Below are 22,052 nucleotides of genomic sequence, written 5' to 3' on the forward strand. Positions count from 1 at the left end.
AAAATAAACTAGCCCTTCCCACATTAAAATATATACAGATTTGAAACTGCTTGTTTCAGGCATTTCAAAAATATTATTTAGATCACAAAAGAGACACCAAGTCTCTTGAATTAAAACAATCTTGCTGGCAACTCTTACGTGACATAAACTGGAAATATACATTTTAACAAAATGTTTGCAATGAAATCCGGTGACAACTGAGTTCCTTATTTTACAATGTGAAGCTTTTCTATAGCGATTCTCCCATTGGACAGCAGATATAACCCATTTCAGATTTTCACATGCAGTTAAATGCTAAGACAACCAAGTCAACATTATAGAGAACAAAGCAATTTGGCTTCTGGCCAAGTTCTTACCTTTATCATCAGCTTTACATCTTTTACGGTATCCTCAGATGAAATGTCGAAAGATTCATAAAGTCCTTCAAAAGCAACAAAAACCCTCATTTTGAAAAATGCCCTTAGAAACTCTTTGAAGCTCTTTCTACACAAACAACAGGCTCCACAGATCTTGTACCCACATCGGCATAGAATAATCAATCCTTAGGCGATTGTAAATATCCAACGTAAATGTGTACATTTTTCTTCAAAGCCAAAGGCAGCCAGAAAAGGCCCAGATTTCTGAAGCAGCAGAGAGACTCAGAAAAATAAACTGGACTCCCTAAATTGAGCAGCATAGGAAAAATGCTCCCCTCCAAACCACAAGCTTAATTAAACCATCAAGCCACGTATTGACAGTATTGACCGTGGCAAGCAGGAACAAGCTTTCAACATGTACATGCATGTTTCCAGCTAACCATACCAGTTTTCTTTGCTCAACTGGCACTTAGCAAACCATTCAGCATCATTACATAAATGAGCGTTATTGTTTATTTGATTCCTTATGGCATTCCGCAAACTTTCTCTAAACAAATCTTGTCTCTGTGCTCACGTTACCATAACAACTCTGTAAGCCCGTTAACAGTGCTTGCCTGGCCGCTTTAGATCAGGAGCCAACTGTACTTTCCACAAAAAGCAGAAAGGCCGGTTGCTGGAGAACTTGACATCCAATAAGCAAGAGAATGAGAAGAGGGACTTAGGGGTTCCTGCTGTCATTTAAAATCACTGTGCCCTTTAACATACGGTTTTCTCTTGGGTAAGGTACAGAGAGTTGACTGGTGGTCTTAAAAGATGCTTGCTGCTTGCAGCTGTTGAAACAGTAAGCTCCCTGGTGCCTATAAAATGAATGTCCCAGTAGACTGAATGCACTGTTGTTATTTTTTCACCAGCATGCTAAGTCGTTGATTGAAATGTGCTGACATTGGCATAAACTTCGACATGTCTATTTATCCTTTATTATTACTATGGCATGATATAAAAGGTAACCCATGCGGTGTAGTGGTCAGAGTGTCAGACTAGGGTCTGGGAGAGACCCAGATTAGAATTCCCACTCTGCTGTAGAAGCTCACTGGGCGTCTTGGGGCCAATCACACACACTCAACCTAACCTACCTTGCAGGGTTATTGTAAGGATAAAATAGAGGAGAAGGGAATGATCTAAGCTGCTTTGGGTCCCAATTAGGGAGAATGGCAGTGTATAAATGAAGTGAATAAATAAAAGGTAAGAACAGCCAAACCAGCGAAACAGAATGAAACTGCAGTAAAGGAAAACCAAAACCAAATGAAAATGACATTTGTGCTTGATGCTGTTTAGAGTCAGGAATTGAACTCTGTTCTCCAGATTAGAATCTGCTGCTCTTAACTGCAACACCAAAACATGTACTCTGCTTTTCCATCAGACTTGATATTTGGAATTGTAGCCCAGAGGTGCTGCCTTACTTGCTGGTAGCCCTAAATAGCAGGGCACCCCACTTCTAACCTGAACCAGAAACCCACAAAGTCAGGCCAAGGAAGGCACTCCTGGCCTGAAACACAAAGCTAGCCATAAACTCTGAAAAAGGGCTTAATTTCAGGTGACACACAAGGCAGCTCTCCAAGGCAGTCTCCAACCTCCCCCTCCACCCAGCAGAGCTATGCTTATGGAATAACAACTGGTTCCACCAGGTAAGGTATCTACATTTCTAAAGATCTGACAAAGATAGCTGAGTTTCTTGAAAGCTTATGCTACAATAAAGTTTGTTAGTCTTAAAGGCACTACTGGGCTTTTTACTATTTTACATTTCTAAAGGGTATTCAGAGGCCACCTGGTGAATAGCCCTTCTGTCTCCAGAACTTCACCTAGCCCTTTTGTGTGCACCAATATCTATGTGAGAATCCTTTGTTTCTAGGACCTATGTTGTTTTTCCCCCTGGTTGAACCCACACAGATGATAACCAGAAACCCAGCTTGTCATTCTTTTGACCTGTTAAAACACATCTTCACTATTTTGCATGCTAATTTAACAAGACACCTCTATATACACAACTATGATACGTAATTCCATTTCATCGTCTGACGACGTGTGCATACACACAAAAGCTCACACCTTGAATAAAACTCTGTTGGTCTTAAAGGTGCTATTGGACTCTGTTCTGTTGCTTCAGGCCAACACGGCTGCCCATCTTGATCTAGGATGTTAAAGTAGAAGTTTATACCACTACCAAAATTTCCACAAAAACAAGTAAACTTTGATTCTAATAATCCGTTGAGTCTTCTAACAACCAAATAACAAGTTTTGGGTAAATGTGTTTTATTTATTGAACTGGATTTCAATTTGCTATAACGGTAGGGTAAGAATGCACTGAATCTGGATAACTGAGGATGACAGCACTTGCATAATAAATAAGGATCTTCTGTAAGAAGAGGCATTCTATCTCTCAGGATCAGATATCACCCGTCCTTGTGACCAGCAGCTAGAGAAGTTGCTGGTGTTTCTCTGATTCAAGACAAAATGCTTTTTTGCTGTTCCAGTTAACCTGGACCAGTATTGTGGGATTACTGATGGTTTAATAACTGCATCCATCTTTTTTCTCAGCACTGAATTGTGTTACCAGCATTCTGAACAGCTTTGTACTCAAAAACACTGGCTCAGACTAGTAATGAGACCTACAGCATTTTTTTGTTTATGTTTGGAAAGGGAAAAACAAATTATGTATAATCAGGGCAAAGACCATCAATCAAATGTAATCTAGTTAGCTCTAAATTCAGTACAACTCTTTATCCCCACAAAATTACTGTAACTATAAATACAACTAGAGGTAATTTGTAACCTCTTTCCTGTTTCTCCTCCAAAAGGTTTGCTTATTTGCCTTTGTGCTTCACTATCACCTGTTTCCTCTCATCAGCATTTCTCCTCCCACACACTTTCCTGATAATAAGCTCTAGTTCCTTTTTCTGCTCCACTATCCACTAATATCCTGAATCTCTATGAAGAACTTCCCACTACTTTTATGCTTTTTCCAGGTAATTTTGCTTTTTAATCAAGGCCTTGTTCTCTCTTCTGCATTTTATCTTCCCAACAACCCTGTGAGGTAGGTTAGGTTGATGAAAAAGTGACCAGCCAAAGGCCACCCAGCAAGCTTCACAGCAAAATGAGAATCTGAACCCAGGTCTCCTTGGTCCTATTCTGCCCCTCAAATGACTGTGACACAATGGTTTCTGCGTTATTTATGCAATGAGCTATTAAAATGTGGAATTTGCTACCAGAGGGTATAGTGATGGCCACAAGCAGCTTTGAAAGGATTAATGGAAGATAGATTTATCAGTGACTACAGCATTCCGTGCGCCTCAGCGTCTAGTCATGCCAGCCACATGACCATGGAACTGTCTTTGGACAGTGCTGGCTCTTCAGCTTGGAAATGGAGATGAGCACTGCATACCTAGAGTTGGATTCGACTGGCTTTTGAGCAAGGGAAACTTTTACCTTTACTAGATAGGGTAACTCAAGGCCAGTGACACCTTTAAGCCCAACAAATGTTTATTCAACGTATGAGCTTTTATGTGCATGCACACGTTTTCAAATACACTGGAATGGAAGGTAGAGTTCAAACTTAATAGACAGAGGCTGAACAGACCAACAGGCTGACCACCTGGAACTATCTTCAAGGGAACCTCCACATTCAAAGGCAAACCTGTGAATACAGGTACCAGAAAACAACATCTGAGAAGACCTCTGCCTCTGTGCCCTGTTGTAGGCCCTCTAGAGTAATTGGTTGGCCCCTATGTTTGGCAGGATGCTGGCCTAGATAGTCTGATTTGGCTGGGTTCTTCTTATGTTCTGCCTATCATCTCCACTTTCTTACTTCTCAGTATTTCCTTACCCCCTATTTTTCTAATGTAAAAACATAATGCCCTAATTCCAGACGTAAAGGGGGGGCCGGGGGGGATACTCTGTACATACTCAAAGGCACTCATTCATCTACACCAAGTCTTGTAATAGCAGAGAACAGAGTACACGTATGTTTCAGGGTTAAATTTTCTGGCATCGAAAAGCATGTTGAGGAGACAACGCCCAGCTCGCATTACGCTCTGCAATGCCTTCCTCCGCTCAGCTGTCTCTCTTTCCGGGCCATCCCTCACGGCGGTGCCCCGCAGCCTCCTCATACCAGCCTCCGCATCCCTCGCACAGTTTCTCCTCCCTCGCCCCGCCCATTCTCTCCCCAGTGGCCATCACGTGCGAGCTTCTGCGCGCATCCTGCGTCCACCCTCTGAGCGACAGGCCACGAGGGCCAATCCACGGCGTAGGCCTAACCTTCTCCGCCTATGCGCGGGCTTGCCCGGGAAGAGGGAGGGATTTCCGCCGCTCCTGGGGCTGGATCGCTGACGGGCCGAGAGAGGGTTTTATTATGGATTCCGACTGAGGCGAAATCTGGCCCTTCTGCGGCTCGTTTGGAGCGACCTCTCCCCTTCAGGTAAGGGAGGAGCCTTCTGCCCCGTGGCGGGGGGGGGGGGCCTCGCACGACACGACCCCTGAACCCTCAAACCCCCCCGGGCTGGGCTCTCATATTAGTTTGGCTGAATGCTGGATTCCCATCAGCCGGCCGCTTGGAGCAGAAGATCGCCTTTAACGACGTGACCTTGTTGCTGCCTTTTGCTCGCTTCCCGACTCCTGAGCCCCGTCCACTGCAAATGTGATTAGGGCGGGTTGGGGGGAGGAGGAGGAGGAGGAATCGGGACACCTCGATTGAGCAAGTTTCGTTTCTGGATGCGCCTGCCTGCCTGCCTGCCTGCGTTTTCTCGCTGCCTTCCTCTTCCTCCCTTTGCCTCGTTTCCCTTTTTTGAAGTTTGTGTCGACATCCGCGCGTGATTTCTCCTCCTCCCACAAAGACGCTGATTTCCAAAGAGTGGGAATGCCCAGCTGCAAACTACTCCTTTGGAATCCCCGACATATATAAGCCAACTATATATAATATATATATATATTAAAGCCGCATACGGTGAAGTGATGCCGGCGGTGTTTATGATGTCGTTAAATGCCCTGTGATGATGCCATGCCGCTGTCCCCCATCCCCTTCCTCTCGGGCCTCTCTGGGGCTAAAAGGCTGAGCACAGCGTTGCGGTGTTAAATGTTAACAGATGAGATCCACAGAGGCGTGCTCGGAGCTTGGTCGTGCTGGTATGTTTATAACCCGGTTTTTGTACTTTGATCAACCAGAATCAGGAGTCAGTTAAAAAGTTAAGAGGGTTTCCCCGCCTCCTCGCTTCTGTTTTGTTTTCAGCACCCTGGGCAGGTACCCAAGTTGCTTGTCTTGTATAGCCCGGTTTCTAGCAGCATAATGACTGTACTGTACAGCAAAGCATGTTGGGCCCTGGATGACTTTAGCAGAGCTCTAGCTTGGTGTGCGAAGTGGTGACTTTGACCCCTGAGGTATGTGAGATTGTACTGAAACTGCAGTGTTTGCATGAGCATCTGTTAGCGTTTCTTTCAGGCTACTCTTGACTTATACAGTTCTAAATAGCTTGGGCACTGCATGTCTAAGGGATTGCCTTGTTCCATGTGTTCTCTTGACAGTTCCATTTATGTGCAGTGTTTGAACAGCAAGGGTGTATGAGACTGCTTGGGGTGATTGCTTTGCAAATTCCAAGTTCCCATCTTTGGAAATTTGGTAACACCTGAGCTTGTGAATTACTTGAAAGTGCTGTTAGGTCTCTGTATTCAGGCTGGCTGGGGTGGTTGTGTTTCAAGTTAAGCCAACAAAATGGTTGATTAGTATTTGATTTTAAAACGCACACAAAACACCACCACATAGTTTCCCCTTCATTTGGATTTTAAGGAACTCTGCTTGAGTTTACATTTTATTATTTCTTTACCTCATTTCTATCCTGCCTTTTTCCTCAGTGGGAACCCACAGCAGTTGACATTATTGTTCTCTACTCCATTTTATCCCCACAACGACTTTGTGAGGTGGGTTATGCTGAGACTGTGTGACTGTCCCAAGATCTCCCAGCAAGCTTCCATGACAGAGTGGGCATCTGAACTTGGGTCTTCCAGATCCTACTTTAACATTCTTTCATTTGCCTTGACCCTTTGAGATGGGATGGCATCGACACCTACAGGATATTTTCTGTTAGTAGTGAGGTCCCCATATCCTTCAGGATGCTCTGTAAACTAGGTTTTCTCTATAGCTGAAGATGTCATTTCTGACCTGTGTTGTCTCAGTGCTGGCGATAATATATAGTTATGCTGGTAGTGACTATGTATGGAGGTTGTCACCTCAAAAGCTCACCCTCTCCTAATCTAGCACTATGTTATCCATCTACTGATTAGGCAGACCTACTGACATTTTTTATGGTGTTGCCCTGCCATTGCATTATTTGGAACACATAAATCTGGCTATAAGACTGCATGCTAATGCAAAATATTAATGCTCTAGGAGAGACCTGTGTGCTATTCTAAACTCCTTGGGGAAAGGGTAGGATGAAAAGTTTAATCTGGATCCCTGTTTGTTTATTTGTTTTTTTTCTGTAGAAAATAAATTGCCTTCGTAGCATACTTTTCTCTGTGCATACCTGTGATGTTGCATTGGTGCAACAGTCAGTGTGTTGTATGATTATTTGTCTATGTAACTTGTCTTGTGATGTCCTCATAATGAGACTAATCAGAATAAAAATGAAACTATTTCCTGAGCTGTAAATGATATTTTCACTTCCTATCTTAATTTTAATGTGTCGTTATTCCTTCTTCTGCATTTAGCTATCTCAGATAACAGTGTATTTTATTTCATTTATACCTTGCTCTGCTGCCCAGTGGAGACCCAAAGTGGCTTACATCATTTTCCCTTCCTCCATTATATCCTCACAACAATTCTGTGAGGTAGGTCAGGCTGAAAGAGGGTGACTGGCCCAAGGTTACACTTCCATGCAGACTTCTGTGGGAGAGGGGGGAGTGAAACGTGGGTCTCCCTAACCCTAGATCCGCGCAGTCTGCTATACCATTCTGGCTCTGCGTCATGGCAACAGTGCAAAGACATGTCATCTGACAGTTTTAAAATAAGCATCCGTGTGTATATGTCCATTAAAGCTTATGCTACAGTAACAACTTCTTTTGCTTTAAGGTGCCACAAGACTCCGCCCCCTGTAGTTTTGTTGTCTCATTTCTGTGAATTTTTAGCTTTTTAGGGCAGAGACAATCATTTTCTGCTTTGTATAGCACCTGCAATGTGCTTTGTGCTTTATGAATAATAATATTAATAAACTGAAAAGTACATCTCCATTTGTAGTGTAATGAGGTAATGCTATTAGTTTGACATCCTTTCCTTGCTGAAGAGCAGCCTTTCCTAATTACTTGCTTTTTGTATGGCTATAGCAGTGGAGGCTGAGTGAAGTGATTTTGTTGTATTTTATTTGGTATGCTGTTTGTATGCATTGGTCTTTAGAACTTGAAGAAGAAATAATAACATAAGAAGAGCCCTGCTGGATCAGACCAATAGTCCATCTAAACCAGCATCCTGTCTCACACAGTGGTCAACCAGTTCCTCTGGACAGCCAACAACAGGGCATAGAGGCCAAGGCCTTCCTCTGATGTTGCCTCCTGGCTCTGGGATTCAGAGGCTTAGTGCCCCTGAACGTGAAGGTTCCCCTCCATCACCATGGCTAGTAGCCATTGATAGACTTATCCTCCATGAATCTATCTAATGTCCTTTTAAAGTTGTTTATTCCTGTGGCCATCACTACATCCTCTGGCAGTGAATTCCACATTTTAATAACTCTCTGTGTAACATAGTGTTTCCTTTTGTCTGTCCTGAACACTGAGCTCTTATTTCTACAACTACCATTTAAGTGCTGGGTAGACTGCCATTAGCTCACATACTGCTGGGTGCCCTTATCTAGGTGTATTTCTTGAGAAGGAGCAATCAGCACACTTACATAGAACTTGTGTAAATAATTGGCGAAGAGTACACAGATCTGCCTTGCCATGGAAGTGTGCTGTTTCATTATCTTTGTTTTCTGACTAAATCCTTTCAGAACAAAGCTGCAGCACAGTTCAGTTGAAGAGTTCAATATACTGACCCTGTTTAAGGTCCAATATTGATTTGCGAAATGTAGCACGGTTGACATTTTTCAGGTTGGGTTATTGCCTCTGGGTTTGCTTTCTGAAGTCTTGGTACAATATATTCCAGCTTTTTTCTAAACTCACTTTGTGTTACTGCTGTTTAATATGTCCCGTGTGAAGAGGAAATCCCTGTCCAACTGTCATCTTTTCTCCAGCTTAGGTGCTTAGGTCTGGACATTGAATCTGTAGGTGTGGGAGCATTATCAGTTGTAGAGGGGGTCTATTTTGTAAAACCTCCCTGTGGTAGGCAGCAAAGAGAAACAGATTAAAGGTCAAAATTGACTGGTTATCCTACAAGACACACAGGTACAAAGGAAGGGTTTTGGGACAGTTATCAAGTACTTGAAAGATTAAGAATAGGTTTGAAATACAACAGAAAACTTTCCTTCATGATAACAGGAAGGTATATAAATAAAATGGCTTGCTTTTGATGCCTGCAGATCAGCTGACTTTCTGCTTTTACTAATCTAGATGCAGGGTAGGGTTGCCACTTCCATGCCATGAAGACCTTCAGCTGTTCACTTCTACACTTTGGTGGTGGAAAGTGCCATCAAGTCATATTTGACTTATGGCAGCCCCATGGGGTTTTTGAGGCAAGAGATGTTCAGAGGTAGTTTGTGATTGCCTGCCTTTGCGGAGTGACCCTGGACTTCCTCGGTGGTCTCCCATCCAAGTACTAACCAGTACTAACAAGTACTAACTAACTCTGCTTAGCTTCTGAGATCTGCCAGGATCAGGCTGGCCTGGGGCATCCAGGTCAGGGTATGCTATGGAAACCTTCACCTTTTCACTTCCACACATTAAGCCTCTATTAAAGGGGCAGGACCTCTTTCCCCAGCTCTGAGCTTTTGGATGGTTTAAAGAGCTGGTCCTTTGTTGGACCAGCTGTTGTGTAATGCAAGGGATGTTTTCTCAGGACCAAGGTTCAAAACCCTAGATGAGCCCCCCACATGCTGCCACTTAAAAAAAAAAATCAGTATCTTTGCTTTGTTCCCCATTCTGCAGGCTATCTTGACTTAGCCTACCTTGAAACTGGATGGGGTAGTATAGTAGCACAGTGATACTTACATGGACTCAAACTTTGTTCTGTTACTTCAGACCTATGTGGCTACCCACCTGAACATATGCTAAGATAGGTGAGGATTGTTCCTTTGCAGGTGTGTGTAGGCCTGAAGAAGTGCTTGTAAGCTTCCGTGAGTTCCCAGCAACCTAAGGAATGCATTCTTTGCATTCCACATCAGTGATTCCTGGTAATAATAATACTTGGTACATATATAGAAGCCCTTCATGTATATTTTCTTCAAGAATCTTGTAGGCAAGTGCAGTGCTATTTACAAACTGAAGATGAGAGCTGAGACTGAAAAAAATATGAGCTTGTCTAAGGTTACCTAGTAAGCACATGGCTGATATGACATTTGAACTCATGGCCAGTATCTTGGAAGACTACGTCTGGCAGCACTAAAGAAAATATCATATAAACATAATCTTTCAAGTCACCATTCTTGGTTCTTCAGATCATAAGATCCATATACCTAGACAGGGACTGGTGCCTTTCTCTGTTCTTGTGCTGCCCCCAGCCAGCGTTTAACTGTAGCTAAGTAGAACGGCCATATATCTTTAAAGAGCAGTTGCCTCTGGGAATTGAAGTCTTTGGTTAGACATCCAAAAGCATTCCTGTGACTGGCTGATCAACAGTCATTTCCTGTACCCAGAGACTCGGGTATTTGAGTTTTACAGCCTCCTTCCCATTCCTTTGTCTACGCTTTAAACGGAAGTCGGAGCACACTATCTTTTTCACCATGAGCCAAAGAACTGAATTAGATTTCAAAGTTATGCAGCTTCAATGTGAGTAGAACACTTCTGAATGCATGTGGAACTGAATAAAAATGATTTAATTCTACTTGACCCTGGCCTGTGCATTGAATCACGTCCAGAAGGCATTGTTGACAAAACGTCAGACGGAACATTTCTCCTTAACGGTGCTACTTCATCTCCCTCCCCTATCACACTCCATAACAGCCAGTGTTACCGACTACTCACCTTGAGTTGAGTACTGGACCAGTCAAAAAAGACTGGTCAAATATAGGTCCAGTATTTTTGAAGCAATTAATTTCTTAGAGTAAGAAAAAAGATACTGGAATCATCAAAAAAGTTTGATCCCGTCATTTAATTTTTCATTTATACCCCGCCTTCTGTTCAGTAGGGACCCAAAGCAACTTATATCATTTCCCTCTCCTCTATTTTATCCTCTCAGCAACTGTGCAGACTAGGTTAGGCTCAGGGTGTGCGACTGGCCCAAGATGAACTGCAAGATTCCGAGTCAGAGTGTGGTTTTGAATCGAGGTCTCCCAGGTCCCCGTCTGATACTCTGACCACCAGAGGTCATTTGGGGGGGGGAACGCGGGGGAACACAGTTCCCCCGGGTGAGGTGCAGGGGGGCGGGGCACATGACGAAGCCCCGCCCCCTGCTTCTGGCCGCCCCGCTTCCAGCCCTCATTCAGCCAGGAGGAGGCAGGAGAAGAGGGAGGGTAAGTTGCTTCCTCCCTGCCTCTTCCCACCCCTGCCTGCCTGGGGCCAGGGAGGGCCTTGGCAGGGCTTCCTTGCACTCCCGCTGGCCTTGCAGGTCCACCGCCGGGCCCCTGATGTCAGGGGGTGTGGCATATGCTAATGAGTTATGCTAATGAGTTCCCCTAGCTCTTTTTCTACGAAATGACCCCTGCTGACCACTATCCCACGCTTGCAGTATGTTAATTACAAAAACAAATTAGTTAACTTATTATGAAACAATGCAATTTTAAACATGTTAAAGTTTTATACTAGAATGCTACAGACAGCTTGCAGGTGCAGTATTTTTTAAAAAGTGAAATTAAAACAGAATAAAGCAAAGGAATACCAAATATCCCTGTTTTGGAGACTCCTGCCAAGTATAGCAAGCGACCAGTAGGAGAAGCTTTGTTATGCTGCTAAATTTACGCCTCACTTTTGCAGCATGATGATCCTAAGTACGTTTACTGAGAGTCAGTTCAGAGGTCATAAACAGACTGCAGGTTTGCAATGCTCACTTGCTTCATGCCTTGAGTGGTGCACTGAGGCAGAAATCTTCACTGTCTCAGTAACCTGGGTTCTTAACAAGGGATAAACCATGGTTTAAGAATCCTAGTTACTGCAAAAGAAACAAGTCTCAGTTGGTTAAGAGGCCCACATTCAGATATTACAACTACTGAGCCATTATATTTACTTACGTATACTTTCCTTTTCAGAGCTCCTATGATCGGATGATCCTGAGCAATGACTAGAAGAATAATACATTATTTACTAAAGGAAAATATGCTAGACAGAAATTTGGCGGCCGAGTAGGTTGTGTTCATGTCACTATGTAGCATCAGATAGGGAGTATTATCCCCTTGAAGTTTATTCAGTGATGAGCGTGTTAAAAGCGGTGAGATTCAACGGTTCCTCAAAACGGTAAAAACCGACATTCCAATATTTTGTGACAGAGTGTCAGTTTTACCCTGACCACAAGGGCAGAGATGATCTGAACATGGAGTATGATGAAATCTGCTTCCCAGGGGATGGTGTTAAGGCGAACTAAAGCGAATGCCCTAACAAGGTGGAGGGCTATTAGGTGTCTCATGTATAACGGCAGAGTCCAAGGAAGTAAAATACTGAAGAATTGACTCAAGCAGACTCTATGAGAGCGAATACCGTACTTTTGTAATCCAGCTCTGTAAGGCGATGTTAGACAAGTGGAAGGGTCTTTGCCTTACCTAGCAAGAAAGTACCTTCAGTTATAAGCCTTAATCTAGCATCTCCTGTCTTCATCCACTGAGAATGGAAAGCATTTTGTTTGAGAAAGAACAGCAGACCTTCAGCTTCCAAAGCAAAAAATAATCCATAGCTTTATCTTGAAAGCGCTGAGCCATGCTGTGGCTTCCAGTGACATTTGGCCGGTTCAGCTCTGAGGGATACATCTGAGGGCACCACGAGGGACACCATTATCCTACATATAAACTGACAAAGGGAATGGTCAAAAGGTTCTGAGATCACCACAACCCAGATAGCGACACCATGTGTTAACTGGGGTGTTCTCTTAGAATACTACACCTGAATTGCACTGGGGATAGATCTTCCTCCCCCTGTAAAGAAGAAGCAAGATATTGGCCACAGCATTATATGTAACAAGTTCCTGCGCTAAAGCAGCTGCAGGGAGCTTCCAAGTTGGATCAGAGCTGCAGGAGTGGGGGTGGGGAGGTAAGAGGCGTTAACCCATCCCCCTCATATCCAGTAGCACCTTAAAGATGAACAAAATTTGTGCCAGGTCTTTCCTTTTATTTTATACACAAAGCTGTCTTAGTTCTGCACCAGTGCTTTGAGGCTGTGGCTGAGGCAGAACAAGCTGCAGCTGAATCCAGACAAGACAGAGGTCATGCTGGTTGGGAAGGCTGATAGTCTGGAAGGAATATATGTGTCCTAGATGGAGGGGAGTTTGCTTTTTCAGAGCAGGTTAAGAGACGGGGGGGGGGTGCTCGTGGACCCTGCCTTACTCTTTGGAAAGCAGTTTGGCATGGTGGCCAGCAGTGCCTTCCGTCAACTGCTCTGCGTGGGTCTGCCCTTGAAAACAACCTGGAAACAACAACTGGTCCGGAGTGCAGCAGTCCAGTTCTTGTGAGGGTTTCATTGGCTGCCAGTCTGTTTCAGAGCTGAATTCAAAGTGCTGGTTATGACCTTTAAAGTCCTTTGCAACCGGGGACCCACATATCTGAAGGACTGTCTCCCTCAGTATGTCTCTGTTTGCCAACTACGTAGTCATCTGTTGGCCATCCCACCACTTAGGAGAGCTAGTCATGGCTCTGGCTCTGTGGAATGGGCTCCCTGAGGTGGTGAGAGGGGCCCCCTCCTGAAATTAGAAAATAAATTTTGTAGTAAGGTAGAAGTGTCAAGCCTATGGCCCATGGGCTGGAACTGGCTCACCCAGGCCTTTAATCCAGCCCAGGAGTGGAGCTCTCTTCTCTCCTCCTTCCCCTGCCCATCCTCTCTGTTCTGAGTTTGAGCTGCCTTGGAGTATAACGAGCAGAGGGCAGGACTCCCTCTGAGTGCAGGAAGCAGAGGCCGGGACTGCCAAACTTCCCAGCCACCGCTCTGGCCTCCATAGTCCTCCTCACAGGTGGGAGCTGGGGGAGGCGTCCTTCTGCTGTGATCCTTGTGCTTCTTTTTATTTCAAAACTTGCTTTGCAAAATCCCACTATAAGTCCACCTTCCCAATTTAGGCAGGCACGTTTTAAGGGGGGGGGGGTTGGGACCAGCCAGGGTTAAAATATATTGTTCTGCAAATTCAAGGGACTCCAGTTTTGCAGAGAAATATTAGTCTTAACACACACACACACCCTCCTAATGTGGAGCTCCTGTGGAATAATAGCAAATCAAGTGCTGAAGAAGACACCCAAAATTATTTTTAAATTTTTTTTATTAAACTTATACCCTGCCCTCCCAGCAATAGCCGGCTCAGGGCAGCTTCCAAAAATTTAAAACCACAATAAATTTAAAACCGTAAAATCACAAAACAATAAAACAATACAGTATTAAAAAGTGCTAACCAATACAATCCTCCAGATGTCATTAACAATAATAATTTAATTAACAATAATTTATCTCAAACCACCCTGTAAAAAAAAACCCTGAGACCCTGGAGAGCCACTGTCACTCTGGGTAGACCTGGGGGGTGGGGGTGGGGGGGGATGGAGAGAAGCTTGCAATGCTCAGCCATTTCATGTTCTTCCCCTGGGTCCTAGGCTCAGACGATTCATATTTGTAGTTTATATTTTTAGGGGGTGAGGTTTGGAACTAACCACTGTAAAAAAAAATATAGAGTTCAGCAAACTAAAAGAACTTCAGTTTTGCAGAGAAATATTAGTTTTAACACACCTACCGTCCTAATGTGGAGCTCCAATGGAATAGCTGCTATAATATCTCTAATTGTGTTTGTCTGTGTGTCCTTTATCACTATATCTCTGCTACCTGGCATTACATTTTATGACACACATGGCCCAGCCCTACAAAGTCCAATTTATGTCAAATCTGGCCTTCATAACAAATGAGTTCAACACCCCTGTAAAACATATTATTTAGACAGTCTCATGCAGTCACAAATAGACAGGACTACCATCATGCCTGGTGTTAAAAAGTATTTCACTTATTCCAAAAGAGAAATATTTTACTGGATTTTCATTAGTACTCCCCAAGTTTCCAATTTTTTCTCGGTTTTCTTCCCAGGCCTTCATCTCTAGTGGCATTTGAACTTTTCTGTGTTGACGTGTTACTGTAATAATGTTTTGTTACCAGTGTGCATGGTGCAGTGTGCACAAGAAGTCAAGTCCCTCCCCCAAGGAGATTAAAGTATCAGTGTAACAGAGAATATTCTATGTCATGTCTACCAAATAAAAGAAAAAGAAAGCATAACAAAGGTCTTCCTTGTAAAATGAATAGTAGCCATGGTTAAATGTTAATTTGCCTTAAATTTAAATGGCTGCTATAGATATGATAGTGCAAAAATAACATATGCCTCATTATATTGATGGAACATTCTTTAATCCCCAGCCCAGCTCTTATATCTCTTCCTCTTTCCTTCTTTCTTTTTTATTTCCAAAACAGTCTGTGCTGAAACTGGCAGCAGATATTCATAACATCAGCAGTCTCTTCATAGAGAATTGCTGTATTATCCAGATTCATGTGATTTCAATTCTCTGTTTTTATGTTGTTTCTGGATATTAGTTTTCTGGTTGTAGTAGCCAAATTACGGGAGATTTAGATATGACATGGAGTCATTCAACTACTGCTTTATTTGTGTTTGGCATTGCTGGTGTGGTTAGTGAAGACTACTACCAACCATAGTGTTACTAATTTTAGTGCCACGGAACCAGAGACATGGTTTAAAGATTTAGAAAACTGACTCGCAGAAGTGTTTGAGAAGAATATAATTTGTGTTAGGTTTTATCTGTCTTCCAGAGGCAGCTTTCTGGGGCTTGAAGATAAGCTGGGTTTCTGTTTGTCTTTCTGTGCTAGCTTGTCCTACTTTAACAGACAAATCCCAAGCATAAGAAGATACAAAAGTGGCTGTGAGATGCTCCCAATATTTGTTCAGTAGATAATTTCATCAGGTTGAAAAGATCCACAGGAGTTAGAGGGCAGAGGGAAATAAAGGAGATATTGACTTGGGGCATCAGGCTTAAGATCCTGTGTGCTGCTTGTGGTGGTAGCTGGTGTAATGGTAACTTCAGCACCTCAGATACAGCGGTTAGGCTGTCCCCTGGACCAGCAATTCATAAATGCACATTGCATAGTTTGTTCAGATTCTGTTCTTCCAGTGCAGTAAAGGTAAAGGTTCCCTTGCTCGAAAGCCAGTCGAGTCCGACTCTAGGGTTGCGGTTCTCCGTTTTAAAGCTGAAGAGCCAGCGCTGTCCGAAGAGGTTTCTGTGGTCATGTGGCCGGCATGACTAAACACCAAGGCGCACGAAACGCTGTTACCTTTCCACCGAAGTGGTCCCTATTTATCTACTTGCAATTTCTTGCTTTTGAACTGCTAGGTTGGCAGGAGCTGGAACCAGTGTTCCCTCTAAGCTGAATTGGTGTGAGCTAGCTCACAGTTTTTTAGCCTCTGGCTCACACATTTTTGTCTTAGCTCAGGAAGGATGGCTCCAGAGCTAACTAATTTATGCAGTAGCCAAATCACTTGCTCACAACTTTAATACGGGTAGCTCACAAAGCAGACTTTTTGCTCACAAGACTCCACAGCTTAGAGGGAACATTGGCTGGAACTAGAGACGGGAGCTCACTCCGTCATGTGGCAACTCGGGTCTTTGAACTGCTGAACTACTGACCTTCCACAGCCTGCAGTTCAGCGTCTTAACCACTTGAGCCAGTGCAGTACTCTGCCGCAAAGGCAAACTCTGACATGGAGCTTTTTCTACAGGCAGGATAGCTGCTTTGTTGGTGTGGCCAGAATATGATGCCTTCATAGGTGAGAGACCAGTTTCCTGTTAGCTGAAATCTATCACAACTTGGTAGATTTCATGGTAGCGATCCTTTCAAAAATTCATATTATCCTATCCAGTGCTGAATTGGTTTTCACCATAGTTTTCACCAAAATTCCTAATCTAGAAGGTGGGTGAAGGCCATCATGCCTACAACATAATAGCCGCTGAACAAAGTTTGAGTCCAGTCGCACCTTTACGACCAATGAAGTTTTATTCTGAGTTGTGCATGAACATGTAAGTTTATACCCAGAATAAACTTTGTTCAGCTGCTTCAGACCAACACAGCTGCCTAACTGAATTTAAGCCACTGATAGGCATAATCCATACTTGTATTGCGCCCTGGTCAATAACACTTTTTTTAAAAGATAAAGAACAGCAAAGTGGGAGATATGCAGAAGAGGCGAGTTCTCTTCTGCTTTCAGCTCTTCTGTTTTTATATCACAAGCTTCCCCTGCTAAAATTTCTTCTCTTGTACAACTGTTCAGGATACCCAAACTGTCTTCCTTGCATCTGGCCACCCTAGAAAGTGTTTGACAATAAAAAGGCATATTCAGCCTTAGAGATGAGACAGAGTTTGAAATCTTGCTTTATAATAAAAAAAGGAATATTATGAAACATTTCTATTAAAAAGAAAAACATTTTTGTTGTTTATCAAAAGATGGAATTCAGTGTCATCAGTAGAAATATCAGTGGAAATATGGAAATTATTATGGTCTAATGTGAGCTCAAATTTAATATTTTCTGATCTAAGGGAACATTTTGCAAACACACACACACAATTGATATTTATTGCCTAATATGTTGCCATGTATATGTCCAGGATCTACTAGTTCTTACTGGAGATGTTCTTCCAGTTGATCAGATCTTGTACGCATATTTTGGACCAGTCCTATTACTTGGCCTTTGTGGCAATGAATTCTGAATATTATTTATTCTCTTACAGGATACAGTTTGCTGTTAGATCCCATAGTTACATTGCTGTGTCATTTAAAAGAATATGTCTTAGTCACAGAAAACTGCATTTATGTCTAAATTAACGTACACACTGAAGTCTTGAAGATGTTAGTATACAATTTAATAAATTTAACAAGCAATATAAATGTTTGTAATAGAGTGGAATAATAAAGTTAAATATGGGATTATACCATATATATTTGTCATGGTTATCACAGAACATTAGAAATGCTCACTTATTTAAATATTTTTAGTGAAAATATGTTATAAAGCATTCTTTATAAGTCTTATGACTGTTTGATTGTGGGTCAGACTATCACGACTGTTGGCTTTATACTTGTTTAACTGATTGGGTCGTGTGTGTCCAGATGTTCTTGTTTCTGTACACCCCTGGCAGAAGAGAACCTGGGCTGAAGCACAGTGACTGATATGCAAGTACTTTATTGCAGTTTCCATGTTTGCAGTGGAGCTGGTGTGAAACTTAAGACCTCCATTAATTTAGAAGAGTTGGGCAGTGGTACTCATCACTGGCAATGGTGATAAGCAATTTATGTGAAGCTACAGATAAAATGAGTGGAGTGAGGAGAAGGAAGATGCAGGATGGGCAGGACTGAGTACGGCACCTTCATCTTCTGCTGAGCATATTATGATGACCTACTTCTAACACCCAGCTTGCTGTAGTAAATCAGTTATCTGTTTGCCATCCTGTTATAAAAACGATCACAGCAGGTTCCTTTTCCCTTGTTTACTTTTCACAAGATGCTGCTGTTGTTAGGTAGGCCCAAGACATTTTGTGCTCCCCAGCGGCTATATATTTCTTTTGGATCAGGGTGTAAATCTCTGCTGTGTGTCCTGATTTTCTTTTATTTCTTGCAGGAATTTAATTAAAATGCTGCTGTCAATAGGAATGCTAATGCTGTCTGCCACTCAGATTTACACCATTCTCACAGTTCAGCTGTTTGCCTTCTTAAACCTGTTGCCTGTGGAGGCAGACATTTTAGCGGTAAGTATTGTGAAAAGACGTGTGTGTGAATTTTTTGTTTCTAAAGAAATAGTGGTTTCAGAGGTATTGTAGGGAATTAGGCCTTTAAAATGAAATGGCACAAGAACATGATTTCCCTATGGTTTGTTCGGAAATTTTCAACAGGCTTTGAGATGGTAAATCAAGAATGAAAAGTGACCTTGAGTTTGGGGGATGGGAAGATGAAAACACGGCCAATTTTCAGTAGACTAGTTGTCTACATTTGTATTTTCTTTTTCCACATACTTGCGCGGGAAACCAATTCAAATGTATTTTAAGGTAATAATGGGTTTTGCCATCAAATCACAGAGTAGCTGATTACATAGAAGGCAGGTAGATTGCATGAATTAACCCCTACGTAGAACTTGAAAATTGGTTTTATTTAATATAGAAATAAATCAAGCATCTCAGTCACAAAGTAGCTACATTGGAAAGGCCTATACAGTGTTTGAGATATTTCTTTTTAATTGTCAGGTACATACATTGATATCAAAGTTACTATTTACAAGGGACCTAGCAGGTAAAGTTTTGAACCATTCAGGGCTTCCTTTGCAAGCTTCTGATTGTTTTGGATTTCCTAACCTACCGTTTTCAGAATTCTCCTTGAATGTCCAGTTCATTCTGGGATGCTAGCCTCTAGGTGGGAACTGGGGACACCCACCTCCCCCCAGAATCACAGCTCATCTCCAGACTACAGAGATCACTCCCCCTGGAGAAAATTGATGCTTTGGAGGCTGGACTCTATGACATTGTACCCTGCTGAGGTCTCTGTCCTCCCCAGGCTCCATCCCCAAATCTCCAGGCGTTTCTGAACCTGGATCTGGCAACCCTACCCCCCCCCATCCCCTGCTGGTGGTCAGGAGGGACCTGGCAACCCTACAGTGTGTTGATGCCAGCATCCACAGAACCCTGCCTGCCCAGGGCATTGTGGGAAACATACTTTCAGCCCTGCCATCTCACTAGTCATCATTGTTATGTCCCTGTTTCCTTCAACATGCATGCTGTCCTTTGGTTATTGCTTTCTAGGAAGCAGAGGATACACAGTCACACTCAAAATACAAGCACAAAGCACTAAGGGGGGGGAAGTGTCGTGCCCTGAGCTTCATTTGTTGACCCCATGTGAAAAAACACTAGGATTTGTTTTTAATGCCAGGCTGAGCCCTGAGACTTGTGAATGAAACTGGAGATATGGAGAAGCGTACGCTTGCCTCGCTACTAAACAACTGCAGGTTATAGAGAGTCAGACAATGAGAGATCATAATGACACCTCAAGGGACCTACTGGATCATAGCAGAGGTCCATCTAGTCCAGCCTCTTATTTCCCATAGTGGACAAGCAACTCAGGAGAAGGCAACAGCACCCCTCCTCTGCTGTCCCCCCCCCCCCCCCCCTGCCCCCCCCCCCCCAGCAACTGGTAGTAGTGACACACATCTCCAGACAGGGAGGTGCCCTTTTAAAACCTTCTCTAGTGGTCGTTGCCACACCTTTATTGAATTATCTACATCTTTATTTACTTCCTTCCATTTACTCCTCTCCTCCATTTTATCCTCACAACACCCCTGAGTGTAGGCGGAGAGTGTATGACGGGCCCGAGGGTTACCCAGTGAGCTTCCATGGCAGAGTGGCTATTTAAACCTGGGCCTCCCCGATCTTAGTCCAGCACTCTAATAACTGGGTCACACTGGCAGTGACGGTGGATTTTATGATTATGCACCGTGTGACGAGGCACTTCTTTTTGACTGCCAGTTCAGGCCAAGACATTTTTTTTAAAAGATAGAAAGTCTCAGTGGGGTACGTCTTTTTGCTTTTCAAGGAAGTTCACTTCCAGGTTCCCCCTTCCCATTCCCCTTTAGGGTTGCTAACCGGCCTGGGAAAATATGTCTTGTCCCTTTATTGGAGGCGTAAGTGAATATTATTTACCTGGTGATGCTATTTGCCTCCATACCACAAAATGCTTCAACTACCCATTTCTACACTTTAAGTCTCTGTTAAAGGGACAGGACTTTTTCTCCAGCCCTATTGGCAGCCTTTGTTAATGGCAAAGCTTCCCTGCCATGGATGTATGACAATATGATTTCGGCTACCTCTTCTTTCCTGTCAAATGGATTTTAAGCTGTTCATTGAGTGGCCAGAGACAGAGGAAAGGTCACGGGTAAAAGTAGGGTTGCCAGCTTCCAAGTGGTGGCCGAAGACCTCCCAGGATGACAACTGATCTCCAGGGAATTTAGATCAGTTCGCATGGAGAAAATGGGTGCTTTGGAAGGTGGACTCCATTATATACCCCCTTAAAGTCCCTCCCCTTCCCGAACCCCACCCTTTTCAGGCTATATATACCCCCCAAAATCTCCAGGTATTTCCCAACCTAGAGCTGCCAACCCTAGGGAAAAGAATAATAGGTACTGTACAATTCTAGGTTTTCTTCTGTACAGTTCTGGTTTTCTTGAGGCATTGAGAGCGGGATGGGATTTAAAAAAGATGTATCACTTGAGACCACTTCATAGTTAAGGCATGTCTAGACTGGTCCCCCCCCCCCCCTCAGGGTTGGCATTATTGTATTAGAGAATGTTTTTTTTTCTTTACAGTGAGATCAGAATTCATAGTGTTGAAAAGGTATTAGAGCATTTCCCAACACTTTGTAGAATTTAGGTCATGCCAAACATCTATGGGTGTGAGCAGTCATGGGGATTTTAACGTGATTGAGCTGTGTGAGGAACTGAAATGAAAACAGGTCAGTAGGTGAGTCAAAGAACACCATTAGGCCTCGTAAGCCCCTTGGGCAAGAAGGTACATTCTTAGGCATAATAATTTGTTCTTCCTGAGATCAGATAGGAATAGGATGCTACTGAGTGTTGGAGGAATCACATGTTGGGAGTCTGGCGAATGCTGTTTATGTTCCCAACTGTATGTTAATGATTTCGTACAATCATCTTCTATGCTGGTACATAAGATGCAGTTTCAGATCTGACTTGTGTTTCTTTTCTATACAGTATAACTTTGAAAATACATCACGGACATTTGATGACCTGCCAGCAAGGTTTGGTTACAGGTTGCCCTCAGAAGGCTTAAAGGTAAGTGACAGCGAGAAAAAAAAATAGGGGTAATTAAATGTTTAACCTGAAGCCTTGTGAGTATTTAATGTATATTAGTTTGGAAGTGGTAGTGTTCTTACTGTTTCTGAACAGCGACTCTGCAGATCAAGCAGGCAGTACAGCCGTTTGAAATGCAGTTTGCTTGGGAAGAGCTTCACCTGCTGAATTTCTGCCCAAAGACACCGTCTCTGTTGGGAAGCAGTTGACTCCTGCAGCTAACATGTACATATATTTAACTCTCAGGACATTAGCTGTAAATCCTGCAGAGAGATTCACAATTTTAGGACTTCCTCTTTTGGAAGAGTAAAATAATTTAATAATTCTGAGTTGTAGCTGAGAACCTGTGCTTTGCATGACAATCAAGTTTCCAAAAGTTCTGTTTGAGGAAAAATCTAGGCTTTTAATTAGGGGCTTTTATCTTTCCAGCTGTTTTATGATCTGCTGTCTGAGGTCTGTTTTGTGGTTAGTTCTATGTATCTTCATTAAACTA

At 43.1% G+C, this 22,052-nt stretch overlaps 2 protein-coding genes across 2 annotated transcripts in view; one reads left to right on the plus strand and one right to left on the minus strand.

Annotated features, from left to right (window-relative positions):
* ANKUB1 (ankyrin repeat and ubiquitin domain containing 1) overlaps positions 1 to 446 on the minus strand; it is a 32,326-nt gene extending 31,880 nt beyond the window's left edge. Inside the window, exon 1 of the mRNA XM_015423697.1 lies at positions 357 to 446. Coding sequence (XP_015279183.1) covers positions 357 to 446 — 90 coding nt within the window. The remainder of the gene's footprint in view (positions 1 to 356) is intronic.
* Positions 447 to 4,728: 4,282 nt separating this feature from the next.
* RNF13 (ring finger protein 13) overlaps positions 4,729 to 22,052 on the plus strand; it is a 63,697-nt gene continuing 46,373 nt past the window's right edge. Inside the window, exons 1-3 of the mRNA XM_015424268.1 lie at positions 4,729 to 4,827; positions 18,329 to 18,455; positions 21,461 to 21,541. Of these exons, the coding sequence (XP_015279754.1) occupies positions 18,342 to 18,455; positions 21,461 to 21,541 (195 nt within the window). The 5' untranslated portion in view covers positions 4,729 to 4,827; positions 18,329 to 18,341. The remainder of the gene's footprint in view (positions 4,828 to 18,328; positions 18,456 to 21,460; positions 21,542 to 22,052) is intronic.

Source organism: Gekko japonicus, unplaced genomic scaffold (genome assembly GCF_001447785.1).
Source record: "Gekko japonicus isolate JY-2015 unplaced genomic scaffold, Gekko_japonicus_V1.1 scaffold618, whole genome shotgun sequence".
In the NCBI taxonomy this organism is placed as follows: domain Eukaryota; kingdom Metazoa; phylum Chordata; class Lepidosauria; order Squamata; family Gekkonidae; genus Gekko; species Gekko japonicus.